We start from the raw sequence: 15,012 nt of genomic DNA on the forward strand, positions 1-15,012 counted from the left end.
TAGTTCTAAAATTAATTTTAGAATGTTTTCAAAAGTATCTTGAATAGGAAATACTATGATTCCATATTTTACCTCATATATTTATTTTGAGAAAGCTGAAATCAGTGGTATTTTTAACATTTTTAGAAACTAAACTATAAAATAGTTTCTCATATGTTGTAAGCTATGTTATCTTGATGATGTGGCTTTTCCTTATTTTTTATATTGCAGATTGGCATATAAGGAAGCAGTGTTGATTGGTGTTTAAGACCATGGGCTCTGGAGTCAGAATGTCTGGGTTCAAATCCAGGTTCTACCATTTCCTAGATTTATGACCTTGGACAAGTTAATTACTCTCTGGGCCTCAGTTTACTAATCTAAAGACTAAGATACTGTGTAGTTCTTACCTATCCTAAAGTTGTTTTGAGCATTGAATTTTAAAATGAAAGAGATTACAGATTACAACAGTGCCTGGCAAATAGGAAGCAATGGAGATGAGTGTTTAATATTTTGAGTGCAGGAGTCAGTGTGCCTTTATTCAAATCAAGATTCTGTCACTCAATAATAATTTTAAGATCTTGAGGATTCTACGTGCTCTTTCTCAGCCTCAACACTCGTATCTGTGAACCTGGGTTGTAGTAAGGATTCATTAGATAATGCTTGTAGTGCATTTAAAACAGCCCCTAGCAAATTATAGGGACTCGTTAAGTGTTGATATTGTTAATTTTGTTATTAGTTGGTCTTGGTTTTATTGTTTACCATATTAAAATTTTACAAATTTGCATTATGGGAAAATAGTGCATTAGTGAATTTTGAGTTACTGACTAACTCAAATTTGATTCAGCAAATTTAATTCTTCAAATGTATAATATTAACCTAAATTTAGTTAACTGTGTGCTGTTAAAGAGATTTTGAAAGTTCTCCTTAAGAGGTAATATGCATTTTTAAATAGCATTTACTTGGCTACAGTGGATGATCTAGAATGTTGGAAAAGAGTAGGTTTATGTATAGATAAATTAACCATAACCTAAGACATATGTATGCAGAATGGTTTTATAAGCAGATTCATAGTGTAAATAAGATTTTAGGAGTAAATTTTGTCTTATACTCAATGAAAATATATTTTGTGTTAGTGAGATCTGAGTTAGTGTAATTTAATTTTTTGGTGGTGTATGACATTTATGTCTTTAGGTTAATTTCAGTGGATTTTTCTATTGTAGTTTTATGCATAGGTGAGATTGAGCAAATGTTTTTGTACTTAGAACTCTGGCCAACTTCTAGTTATCACATCATTTCAAATAATATACGTCATGTTAATTCTGAGATAAGGATGAAAAATAGAAGTCTGAACCTTTTAAATATTTTATATTAGAAAATAATGTTATTTATTTCTTGCTTTCAACCATATTACCATTTTAAAATTTTAAATACATAAAGTATTTTCAGTGAATGTAGAAAATGGACATTTAGTCAGGCGATGGATAGAAGGGAGTTGTATGAGTAGTATATTTACATCAGGCATCCTTCACCTTTTCCTGGTGGCGAAAGATCTTTTTAAAAAATTTATCTAAATTCACAGTGTATATTTATCTAAGAATTTGTAAAGGTAGGAGATTTACCAGATTTGCCAGTTTGGTTTGTATTGTCAGTGAAGTCTTTCACATGGAATAGGATAAGCAAAAGGAAAAACTCCCAAATCTTTTATAGCTGACCTGACCTTCATCAGAGCACCACACTAACACTTCCCTCTCTTGACGAGGCATCCACACTGACACGTCTGCTGACTGTCCTAATGTAAGAACACAAAAACTAAACTCATTATCTCTCTCCTTCTACTTCTCTCTTAGCCCCCATACCCTAAACCATATGCCTTTCCTCATATTTTTCCATTTTGGTTAATGACGTTACTATTTACCCATTCACTCAAGCTGGAAACGTGAGAATTATCTTCAGCTTCTCTTTATCTTCATCCTGTTGATGAGGATCTAATCTGTTAGCAATTTTCCTTCAACAAATTCACTCCTCTTCTCTGCCACCACTGCTGCTGCCTAGTTTAAGAGCTCCTCGTAGTTTGTCACCATTTACTCCCTACTACATTCCAGTTTTCTCATTGTTTGTAGCAATATGGTTCGACACGTACAAAATCTTTAGGATGGTTTTGAAGGTTCTTTGATGGTTTGGACCTTGCTTTCATCTCCAGTCACAGCTCCTTTGGTATGTTCTTGATCTTTCCTGAACACTCATTCATTCATTCATTCATTCATTTACAAAGGTTTATATTATGTCAACTACATGGCATTGTGATGGCTGCTTTGAGGATACAGAAGTAAATAAGACAGCCACGACTGTTGCCAATTAGTGCTTCTAGAATGCCGTGCACATTGTTTCTGTGTCTTAGACCATGCTCTTTCATCTGCCCTTTTACTGTTTAATAGTTTCTATTAATCTTACATGCCCTCAAGTGTCATCTCCTTTCTGAAGAGTTTGTAACTTCCCCAGATAGTATTTCTCTTTTGTGTTCCAGTAATACTTTATAGTCGTATGTCTATTATACTACTTACTGTATTATACTTATTTATATAGTTCTTTTTTTTTTTTTGAGGAAGACTGGCCCTGAGCTAACATCTGTGCCCATCTTCCTCTACTTTATAGGTGGTATGCCTGCCACAGTATTGCTTGACAAGTGGTGCATAGGTCCGCACCCGGGATCAAAACCGGCAAACCCTGGGCCGCTGAAGCAGACCATGCGAACTTAACTGCTGTGCCCCCGGGCTGGCCCTATAGTTGTCCTTTCCCCTGGCTTAAATTTTAAAATGGGAAGGAAGAAGATGAAAGAGGAACACAGAAATAAAGATTGAGGCAAGGTATAGGAAGAGGCAAGAAGAGAAGGAGAGAAGGAAAACAGGAAAAGCAGTGTGAGCACTAGTTAAAAACACAGATGGAGTCAGACAGGGTCTGAATCCTGATCTTCTGCTTGCTAGCTGGGCACATAGTGTAATATCTCCATATCTCACTTTATAATGGAGGTGATAATAGGATAATTGTGAAGCTTAAAGGAGTTAATATATATCAAGTATGTAAAACAGTGAATAGCACATAATATAGGCCATATCTGTTTGTTGCTATTTTATTAGCAATAACTACCTTTCTTAAGTGAGGTGAGCGATATCTTCTCTCTCATATAGTCTTCTAAGAGATGGGAAATTTTCAGACTGCTTATTATCTAACCCCGCGTGTTCACTTAAGACATCAAGTTGCCAAGTGTGTTTTGGGCCTGGGCTAAAAGGGGAGCTCCTATACATATTTGCTATTTAGAGTGAAATACTGAATATAAGTCTATTGAGCATTTTGCCTCTTCATACCAGATTCTGTCCTGCTTCTGCCCTTCCTAGCTATTAGAAATGCTGATCATAATTCTTCTGTTTTCATTTTTAACTCATCCTTCAGGCTTGATTCACAGCACTGTTTTTATGTCATACGTCTTAGATTCTTTTATTAAAATATCGTTCTCTTTCCTGACTATTCTCCATCCTGAGAATGAGACAGGCAGGGCTTATGTCTGGGTGTAACTTCCTGGTTTGAGTAGCAGGATCTGTTCCTCAGGACCAGCTTGATAGCCAGATAGCACTTCAACCATTCCTGCCACCTCCCGCCTCACTCTCATTGCCCCTCCCTTACAGTATCACTCTCTGCTCCTTCCTCTACCACGATACTGTTGACCCACCTTTGAATAGACTATTATGTCATCACTTCTACACATGGGATGCCTGGCTTTCCCAAGTAATGAAAAGGTGGAAGATTAAAGCTCTCATCATTGGCTGGTTGGTGACTTAATTTCACACAAGTGAATTAGATGCTGATTGCCATGGCTCTTCGGATTAAAGAAAAAATCTTGGAGGAGATATTTTAGTTGCTGCTTGAGGTGGAGGAAGAAAGAGTAGGTTGTAGATTGTAGAGGATATTTGCGGTTTAGGATTCATTCTCAACTAGTACTTGAGTATTATATGTAAGACACCGGGGATACAAAAATGTAGTTCCTGTTTAACTCCAAATGACTGACATAGTGACAAATAATGCAAACATTGACAGGACAGAGAGATTGCTGAGGATTGGAGAAGTTGAGAAGATTTTCTCTATTCTCACTCTACAAAATCTCCGTAGATGATTTCATGTATTCCCTTGAGATCAGATTCTTTTGAGAATCTGGTGGTTCATCATAACAAAGTTTCATTGAGTTTCTGGAATATATGGCGATCTGTCTCTAGACTTTTGCACATGTGCTTTCTTCTGCCTGAAATAGTGTGAATTCAGCTAATTCTTACTAATTCTTAAAATATAATCATAGAGGCCATAACTTTCAGAAAAGCTTATTTGATCCTTCAACGCTATGATTGTTTCTATGAATCTCATAAAGCCTGTTCTTCCCCAGTCATAGCCTTTATTACACCACATTGTAAATGCCTTCCCCAGACTGTTATGGAAGACAGGAACTGTGTATGATAATACCTGGTGTATAGCTCCTGCACCAAAAATGTCTGTTGGTTTAGTGAATGAGTGGGATATGGTAGAAAGGAGACTTGGTCATTCCAAGCAAGGGGATGAGGATGAACAAAAACAAGGTGTGTAGTAATGCATACAGATGGTTCTGAGACAATGAGTGGAACCATTTGATTGGAGTGTAATACGGAAAAGAGGCTGGAGCTTTGAATGCCAGGTTAAGACGGCCAGAGTTTATTTAATGAAAAAGGGCCATTGAAGCTTTTAGAGGTAAGAATAACAATGTACGTTCTCACAAATATGTTTAAGTAATATACCTGTGCATGGGAAATAATTTTTTCTAATTCTTGTATTCAAGTTTTTGTAGTACTCTTCAATGGACTAAACGTATAACCATCTTATTTTGTAGACTTCTTTTTTTTAAGATTGTTTCAATCTAGTTTATAGGGAAACTTTTAGAAGATTTGAATAAATACTGTTGAATGAATTGAACAACTCATTAAACCATGCAGTTTGTTTTTCTTGTAAATGAAACTGTTGTAAACTATGCCAATTTAGAAATATAATTCAAATAAGGCAATAATCTAACGTATGTATTTGGGTTTCCTTCTTATTTGTAGCTTAAAGAAGAATAAATGCTTACAGCTGTGACTTTTTTTTCTCCAGTATCTCCAGAGGCAGTTGGATTTTTGTCAGCTGTTGGGGTGTTTATTATCTTGATGCTGCTCCTTTTTCTCTATATTAATAAGAAGTTCTGTTTTGAAAATGTTGGCGGGTTTCCAGATCTTGGTTCAGGATACAGTACAAGGAAGAATTCACAAGATAAAATTTGTAAGTATCATACTGCTTATCTTATTCTTTTTATCTGTACTGTTCTATTCTATTATTTTTTTAAATGGTTTTGACATTGTAAACTAACAGTTGAGCCACTATTCTATGAGAGTAAAAGATCTAAGTAAACTATGTTCAATTTTCTTTCTGTTGCCCATGAATTGCTAATAAATTGCATAAAGATGAATTGTATACTGTCACAGAATGACATTTTTCTTTTTCTTTTTCATATATAAGGCATGCTTTTGAGCCTGTCGTATAAGCAGATATGTTTTAGGAAGGAAGTATCTTGTTGCTTTATATAGCTTAAATCCGTTGTCCAGATAGCTCTCTCGAGGCCTTTCTTTAAGTGTCCCTGGAAGGCTTTTGAAAGTATTCACCCTTCTTCTTTACCTGCTGTTGAATTCTCACCTGATGGATAATTTCATTGTTTGGAGAAGGTGTTTTTTCCCCGCTAGTAACTGAGTGTATAGCTATAGTCTGGTTATAAAAATGAGTGTTCCTCTCCCTCCCTTGGTACTGTAGGCATTATATCACTTATTATTACTGGATACTAGGAAAGATGAGGGCTGTGATACTGTTCTTTCTCTTATGGGGAAATTTTCCTTGGAGTTATTTTGTTAAATTATTATAAGAGTTTTTTATTTGCTACTTCCAAAGACCGGCTTATATAAATGCTGGCAGGAGCAAGCTGAGAATTATAAACGCTAGGTGTTAATTTAGAATTATTTTGAGGAACAAGAGCAGAGACTCCTTGCTTTTCTTGTCTATGTACATGTGTTGGAGAGATGTCTTTCTCTTACTTCTGATAACTTAAGAAGTGATATCCTCATTGTTTATAAAAATCTATTCATTGTTGAATTACATCTGTGACTTTTGCATTGGGAAACGATAGTACTTTGTGTGGTTTTTTATTTGATTAAGTTTAATGTTTCTTGTACTTCAGCCCCACTTTTTGGTCTTTTGTGTAGAATGAACTGGTTAAAGATATCTCTTTAGCAGCCTTCAGTAATTCTCTGGTTCAGCATTTGTGGTTTTTCTTTGGTCTAATGACCCCTTACACTCTTAAAAATGGTTGGGGAACCCGAAGAGCTTTTGTTTATGTGAGTTATAGCTATTGATATGTACCATATTAGAAATTAAAATTTTAAAATATTGTTTATCAATTTATTTTTTGAAAACCAACAGTAAGCCTGTTAATATAAATCACATTTTTTAATTTTAAAAAAGCATATATTTTCTAAAACCAAAAAAAAATAGTTTCATGAGAAGAATAACATTGTTTTACATATTTTGCAAATCTCTTTAATGACTGGCATAAAAGAAAGACACAACCAGATTCTCAGATCTGCTTCTGCATTTGTTCTGTCATGTAGCCTCTGGAAAATGCCAGTGTTCATTTGTGAGCAAATGAAAGTGAAAAAGTTAAATATTCCCTTACTATTATTATAAAAATAGTTTGACCTTGGGATCCATTGGAAAGGTCTCGGGGACCTTCTTAATTTTTCTGAGCCTTGTTTTTCTTTTACTTACTAAATAGGAATAATAATATTTACCTCCTAGAGTTACTGTAAGATCAAGTAAGATAAAATTTGTAAATCGCAATGCCTAGCATGTAGTAGCCACTCAGATGTTCACCCTCTGCTCTCCCGTATTCTAACCTCTGTGCAAAATTGTTTAGATATTTTCCCCTTAACGTTTTTCTTAATTTGTGATATTAATAGTTTGTTTGTAAGGTAGGATAGTTCCCCTACATAGACTATTAATACATAAATTAAAAGTGCTTAGTAAAAATCATTTTTATACTTCTTCTTGCAGGTATAGAATAAAAAATCAGTAGTATTTGAGGGGAAAATATGGTCTTGCTGCTGTTATGGTAGCTATGGAATGGGAAAAAGTGTCATTACATTTAAACCAAGTGGTTTGATTTTTTTTTTTCCTGAAGAGTCTTTGCTTCAACATATTTCTTCCAAGTGCATAATGCATTTACAGAAAGAGTAAAAGGCACAATGTGAAATACTAATATTGAGCTGATGAGTAGCAACATTTAGGTAAATATTAAATTCAAATTCACAAGTGGTTGATATTTTGAGAAGAGAAAATCCCATTATTGCACTTTTTAGGAACAAGGAATTAGAAAATGGCATTTTTCAAAAATTTTCAGCAGAATCTACCTTCAGTGTCCTCTCTGGTAGACACAATCAGTAATGCCGTAGAAGATTTGACCACTGCTGTTGGGGAAGTCAGCTATGCTTTAACTGACTCAGTTGCTGAACAGGTAACAAGTATGATCAATGGCTTTCGCCCAGAAGAGGAAAGCTCTGCAGCAGTAGAAGCTGGAGAGATGTCTAAACCAGAAAATGCCGTGTTACTAGAAGTTTCCAAAAACCCTAATTGTCAGAAAACACAATCCAATTTAGAGCACCGAGCAAATCAAGTAAGTTGTTATAATGCTTCAGTTTCACGAGAGCAAGATCAAGGAATGAATGAAGAAAGAATATTTAAACATATTAATGGTAGGCAACAGACTCTATCAAAATATCAAGAAACTGATAATGCTGGTGATTCTTTGAAAGACCACATGAGTGGTGGTAGGATATCAGTTATCAAGCAGAATGCAAGGGCTGGATCTACTTGTCAAGATCTTGAAAGTACTGACAGATCTAAAAAAATTGGATTAGGAATTTCCAATCATGGTAAGAATGATTTGAAGGAGGTAAGAGAGCGAGAAATGAAAGAAAATCACTTAAAGAAAGCTGAGAAACATGTTAAAAGTAAAGGATCCAAAGGGAATGAATGTTCAGGAAATGAATATTCTCCAAAAGATATTTTGGCAAGCAATAGACATATGATACGGCAATCCATTGAGAAAGAAGATACACATCCAGCACCAGCAACTAATTCTAAAGATAAGTTACATGGAAAAATCAAAGAACAAATAAATCCAACAAAATACTACAACATGAAGGGAGACATAAAAACAAAGAAAAATGAAGCCACTTCTGCCAAGAAAGGAGAAGCAAAGAGTAAGGATGAAAAATATTCTAAGATAATACCAGAAAAAGGTGAGGTCTCCTAATGTGAGTTTGAGTGATGAAATTTTTTCTTGATTTTTCAAATTAGGAAAGCATCATCCAAATTTCTGATCTTTCCTCTACGTCTGTATATCTAACTTAAGACTTTCTTGAATCCTCTTACTAGGAGACGTCTTTATAGTCCTCCAGTTTATTCTTATAAGCACTTCAAGAACATTCATGTGATTTGTTCACCACTAAGCTAATATTGCCACTGGTCCCTGTGTTATTTGGCCAATTTTTAAGGGCCCTAATTTTTCCTAGTGTTTTTCTTAATGTTTCGTTTATTTTGCAACCAGAAACTCCATGGTTTTCTTAAAAGTGTGCATGCTTTAGTTGGAATTTATTTGGTGTGTATAGTTGAAATTAAATAATTATGTCTTTTTGTAACTAACCCCTAAGTCTTTTACACAGTGTTGTTCTTCACATCATTCCTGATAAGAATCTGTGTCAAATGTTTTATATTTTTACTTGAGAGCAATAGATTTTATTTTGTTGAGTAATTTGCTTCAGGACATGTGTCTATTCATTTAGCCATACATTAAGAATTTTATATGACTTGCGATGTTTACGACAAATATGCATGAACAAGCTATTATTATTCATGAGGTCTCTATGTAGAATTAAGATCCAAGTACAGCATTTGTAGTTTTCAACCACAATATTTGTGACAATTTTCAAAACAATTAACCAAGAGTTATTTGGTTTTGGTTACAGAATTGCTTCATACTGCTAGTAGTTACTTCTGGTAATACCTTAGTTATTTCATTAATGCTGATCTGATCACAATGCCAGAAGTACACTGGCTTTTGTTTATAAAATGTATATCTGGAATTTTTCTTTAGATTCTCATAAAATAACAAAAAACTGAATAGCAGTAGAAATGAGGAAGACTTTTTGACTTTTGCCACGACTTCATACATAATAGGGATCTGCTGTTTACCAACTATATGAATGATTTTTAATGAGCTAATTAAAAAGGAATGCCAGGTTTTGGAAATAGGTCCATTTTGCAGTCTATTCTTCTAGCAGTTTTTTGAATGTCAGATTCACTGGGGTTTGCTAGCCTTGGTTTAGTTTTGGTAGCCTTGTTTCTTGAAGTAGCAAAAATAAAGAAATAAAATTAAGTAGAATAGTTTGTGTTATTTTATTCAGAAAATAACAATAGGTTGGATGCTAGTAATGAATACTTAAGAAGTAGCAATGCAGAATTTTTAATTTTGTTTTGACTTGTTTTCACTAGGAAGCGTGCTGATACCTAAAGAAACCAAATATCTGAGCATTCTAGGTTATAGTCAGTACTAAACTTAAATGTATTATGTTCTAAAATCATTTTGAAAATCATTTGACCCATAGATTATCCCCTCAGATAGCTGAACTGTAATATTACTAGTACCTGTATTCTAGGTTCTGACGTAGACCATATAAGGTATAGTAAGAGGAAGAGGAGTTTTCCTTCTCCATTTCTGAATGTAGGGCTACCTCAGGTAGTATTTTGTAACAGGTGGAGTGTGACTATGGAATTTCTAATTACCTTCCTCAGAGCTCTCCTGCTGCCTTAAGACCACCACCATGGTGTCCCACAAATGCTCTGAACTGAGAATCGGAGTGCCTGGTTCTAGAACAGATCTGCCATCATCTCGGCACCATCCAAATGGGATGATGGGAAAGTTTTGCCTACCTGTATGCTCCATATAGTAACCACTAGCCACACGTGGCTAATGAGCACTTGAAATGTGGCTAGTAGCACTGGGGAACCAGATTTTAAATTTTGTTATTTTTAATTAATTTAATTTAAATAGCTGTACGTGGCTAGTGACTACATGTTAGGCAGTGCAGAATATCATATTGGTCATAATTTTACCCTTTTATGGCTTTACTTTACTGAATTAAAAAGTGGAACTTAGACTATTGACAACCAAGCTCCCTTACTTCTAATGCTGAGCATTCAACTTCTATTACATATTTAAAATTATTTATCCTATGTCTCTCCACCTGAATTTCAAACCGTGATTCCTTTAGTACAGGTGATCTCAACTGAGTATAAAGAGAAAAATATCTAGACTGAATTAAATTCTACCTGCTGTGGTCTCTTCATCCTACTAGAGTTGTTTTGTAATTCTAAGAAAGTTGCATCTTGGTTTAAATGAATCTCAACATGGTGCGGTTTCAAAATTTTTACCTTTAAAAAAATGGTAATATAACTAGTACTTTTAAAAATAAAATAAAATTTATACCCCTTGAAAAATTGATTTGAAATTTAAGTATATTTAAGTAAAATTTTCCTAGTAATTCCGCCTTTCAAAGATAGTAATTGTTTGGTGAATATTCTTCCAGACATTTTTGTATGTACATATAAACATATACTGCATGTGTGTGTGTGTGTGTCTGTGTGTGTATTGCATGAAGGTGTGTTTATATTTTTAAATGATAATGAAGTATACCTTCTATTTTATAACCTTCTCTTTTCTCTTAATGTGATGTCATGTGATGTTATTCTTTCCCTGTGAGTACTTGTAAGTTTGCCTCCTCATTTTTATTGATTACTTAGTATTATCATTGCTTAAATAGTTCATAATTTACTTAAGGCCCAAAGATGGACATTTAGGTTATATTTTATTTTTGTTTTCTTTTGCTATTAAATGCAACACAATTCACTAATTGTCTCAAATATATATCTTTGCTTACCTGTTAATTATTTTCTTAGGATGAATTCTTAGAATTGGTAAATTCTTAGAAATGGATTAAACACTATGCAGGCTTAAAAGTTTGATATGTATTGCCAAATTGCTCTCTAGAAAAGTTGTACTAGTAATAATTTCACCAATAGTATGTCTGCTCATTTCTCTGTTCCACTCCTAGCACTAAGCATTGTCAGTTTTCAAAATTTTGGCCAGGATGATAACCAAAAATGTCTCTTCTGACGTGAATTGTTTGAATCAGGTCCATAGTTACTGGCAGTCCTTAAAATTTCTTTTGTGTGTTACTGAGCCTTTAAAAAAATAGTGTAAGATGACGAGCCCTATTAGTGTTTCCTTTATCTGTAACATGGTTGGAAAATCTCTGTGACTAACATTATTTGTATAATTAGAATATACAAACCAATCTTTTTCTATTAAAACATAAAAATCTAAGTCTTGGGCTTCTTAAATGAAAAAATCCTAATTCTCTAAAGCTCAAAATTCAGGTTGTGTGTGTATACATATATATTTATACATATGTGTGTTTGTATGTATATGGATATATATGAAATCATATGTATTATATATAATATGTATATGTAATGTATAAAAATTGTAGCAAATTCATCATTCTTTATTGCATTAAAATTTTGATTTCTTCTCCTTATTCCAAATAGATAATTCCTACATGGACAAAGATGAGCATTGTTCATCCTCTGAAAGTGAAGATGAAGCACTGGGTAAATATCATGAGGCCTTATCCAGAACACACAATTCCAGACTACCCTTGGCAGATTCTAGACAAAAGAACTATACTTGGGAAACAAGACAAAAATATAGTCCTCTATCTGCAGAGTATGATGGATACAGTAGTGAAGGATCAATAGATGAAGGTAAGATAGTTAATTATTTTGTTTTTCTAGATGACACACTGTGGTATTAGATTATTTGTGTCTGAACTTCTAGGCATCTCTTTGCACAATAAACATAGCACATACAGTAGAGTCACATTTCTGGAAATATAATTTATTCAAATTTAGATCTTTGAACTTTAGCCAAAACCCCAAACACCCAAAAGCAAAACACCAAATAATTTAAATACAATAGTAATTCTAGCTGTTTTTGCACAATGAAGACTTGCCTAACAAGTTTGAGAAGGAAGATGTGAATCTGCTGTTCTCTCAGATGGAATCATTTCCTAAATATCTGTTATAGGAACTGATACAGTCTAAAGTATCTCATAATGTTGAATATGATTCCAGTGTATAAATGCATGCTTTTTCATTCAATATGGCCCCTAAACATGAGCCAAATATTTCATGTTACACACAGAAGAAATGGTGATCTGTCCTATGTGGGAGAAAAAAACCATCTGAGATAAATGTATTGAGAGCTGGTGCTAGTTTATACTGTGCCTTTGAAGGCGATTCAAGAAATTTCTAAGGATTATTTTGTCTCTAATTGCTTTTTTTGCATTTTGCCTCATGTGCTGACATTGGCTTTAGAACTCAGCCTATGTAGAAGATAAAATTCCACTCTCACATGTTTTTACATCGTTCCATAAGAGAAATAAAAAATATTTTGCCATTAATTAAAGCATATTTATTTCCACATTTAAGTAAGTTGTTCATGTGCTTGATACAACGTATGGACTGCTCCTAGTAATTATGATCTTTATACCCAGATGTAAAGAAAAGAGCATATATCTTAGATAGCATTTTTCTTGTTATACCAAACACGAACTATCTTTAATTTTTATAGTTGTGGTGTTTTGGGCCTGTTACTGTTGATGACTTAAAGTCTTATCCCAGCACATACAGTTGTCAAAGGAGCTAAATCATCTATTTTGTATTTGGCTTAAGGCTAAGTGAAGATTGATGTACCTCCCTTTTTATTTTTGCTAGTACATAGGTATCATAAGTTAATCGAATACTAAGTGATTACTGTAGAAGGCTCATTGTGAGATATTGGGGAAGAAATAAAAAATATTAGACGTGGGCTGTACCCTGAAAAATACCTTTCTAGAACTAGAGGAAATAAGACATGTGCTTACAAAGATAACTAAACAATGCAGAGCATTAAAGGCAGTCCCCAACTTATCTACAGCACCAGCACGTGAATAGTAGAGCAGAAAGAGAATGGGTTTTGAAGCCTGATTCTTGTTCACATTCTGGCTCAACCTTGGGCAGTATACTTCATTATTTTGAAGTTTGTTTCATTGTCTCTAAAATGTGGATAATGCCTTCCTGATAGGGTTGTCATATGAACATTAAATGATGTATGTGGTAGTTTTTAGCATAGTGTCTGCACCTGATAGATAAGTGATTGATAAATGGGAGTTGTAGGTAAGGGTAGTGAAAACGGTGATGGTGGTGCTAGTAAGCAGTCATGAGCAGGCCCTGAGTTTATAATCTGCAACCCTAGACACTTTCCTTTTTGCAGCTTCTGTTTAGGACTTTGTTTTTCCCTGCTCCCTCTTTCTTCCTCCCACTCTCTACGCTCCTCTGCTGTCTTGATTGCTTCTTCCCTGTAGTCCTGTTATTCTAGCATGGCTCTATGGTCTGTGGGAGCAGCGGTGAGGAGAGAAGCATAACCTCAGCGGCTCTTCTCTTCTAGCCCAAACCTCTGACTGGTACAAGTGCCCTGGAATCACCTTCTCATTTCATTTTACCTATATATTTAGGACCCACCTGTACTTTTCCACCTTTTCTACTCTAAATTATTGATAAAACATGCAGGGTAGATTGATTTTAAGCATTTTGAAGTTAGATTTATTTCTTTCATAAGCATTTATTGAAAGCCTTTTATGTGCCATACTAGATATTGTGGATATAAAGATGAATAAAACAAACTTCTTTCAAAGAGCCCACAGACTGGAAGAGGAAGTCTAGTGAGTATATGTGTAATATAATGGGATAAGAGGTCTGTTAGTTACGTGAACAAAGTTCTATATTAATACAGAGGGAGAGGTGACTCAGACTTTGTTTGGGAGGTTGAGGATATGGGGAAGTCTAGTGAAGTCCTCACAGACTAGGTGAACTGGACTTGAGTGAGAACTAGTTCAACAACCATGAAGTGGTGATTGCATGAAAGCAAAAGAGTGTATTTCAGTGTCCTTACCTTAGGATCTGTGTTTGGAGAAGGGGCGGGTAATAGGATTAAATGCCAGGCATAGGAGTTTGGATGCTGTCTACAGGAAATGTAGATCCCTGAAAGGTTTTTCAGTTGGACACTGTGGCACTTTTAGGTCAATATGTTTAAGAAAGATTATTTAACTATTGTAACAGAGATGAATTGGAGGTAGGAGCTACTGGAGGCAGAAAGGACGAGTTAGATAAACAATGATGAGATCCTCATTAGCAGTGAATTTAGGGACAAAGAATTGGTAGATGTAGGGATGGTCTCAGTCTGTGTTGGTAAATGACTATAGGATGTATAGGGGTAGGAAATAAAATGGAGAGAGAGATGAGATCTGAAGCCCACAGTGCCTCCCTGAATAAGAAGTCTGGATTTAATTTGTTAGCCACTAAGAACTCACTAAAAGTTTTTCACCAAGGAACCGTGATTGGGAATGTGCTTTAGAAAGATTAATTTAGTAACAGAAAGACTATAGGAAAAGACACCAGTTAAGGAGGTCTTTGGAGTAGTCTGTGGGAAATGGTAAAAATCTGAATTACAGTAGTGGCAGTGGGCATGTAGGAGGGTAGGAGAGGCATTAGAGAGATGCAGTTTATTGGATTTAGGAACTGAGTGTATTTGGAACACTTGGAAAAAAGGAAGAAAGTGTCAAAGATGACACTGGTTTCCAGCATGTGTAGCTAGGAGAATGCTGAGGTCATTCATGTAAATAGGAAATCCAGAGAGGGATCTATTTTTTTGTTGGAAGTAGTGAAAGGTGGCAGACAAAAGTGGTTTTATATATGCGATGAAGCAGGATATTTAAGCAGTGG

At 34.7% G+C, this 15,012-nt stretch overlaps 1 protein-coding gene across 4 annotated transcripts in view; it reads left to right on the forward strand.

Moving 5' to 3' along the window:
• Nucleotides 1–15,012, forward strand: part of SYT14 (synaptotagmin 14) — a 246,837-nt gene that overhangs the window by 73,827 nt on the left and 157,998 nt on the right. For 2 of the 4 annotated variants that reach the window (XM_070497485.1, XM_070497487.1), the window contains exons 3-4: nucleotides 5,143–5,307; nucleotides 11,740–11,955. In XM_070497485.1, coding sequence (XP_070353586.1) covers nucleotides 5,143–5,307; nucleotides 11,740–11,955 — 381 coding nt within the window. Of the gene's footprint in view, nucleotides 1–5,096; nucleotides 5,308–7,447; nucleotides 8,373–11,739; nucleotides 11,956–15,012 lie in introns of those variants that run through there. The other 2 variants (XM_070497486.1, XM_070497484.1) reach the window with 2 other exon arrangements.

Source organism: Equus asinus, chromosome 25 (genome assembly GCF_041296235.1).
Source record: "Equus asinus isolate D_3611 breed Donkey chromosome 25, EquAss-T2T_v2, whole genome shotgun sequence".
NCBI lineage: Eukaryota > Metazoa > Chordata > Mammalia > Perissodactyla > Equidae > Equus > Equus asinus.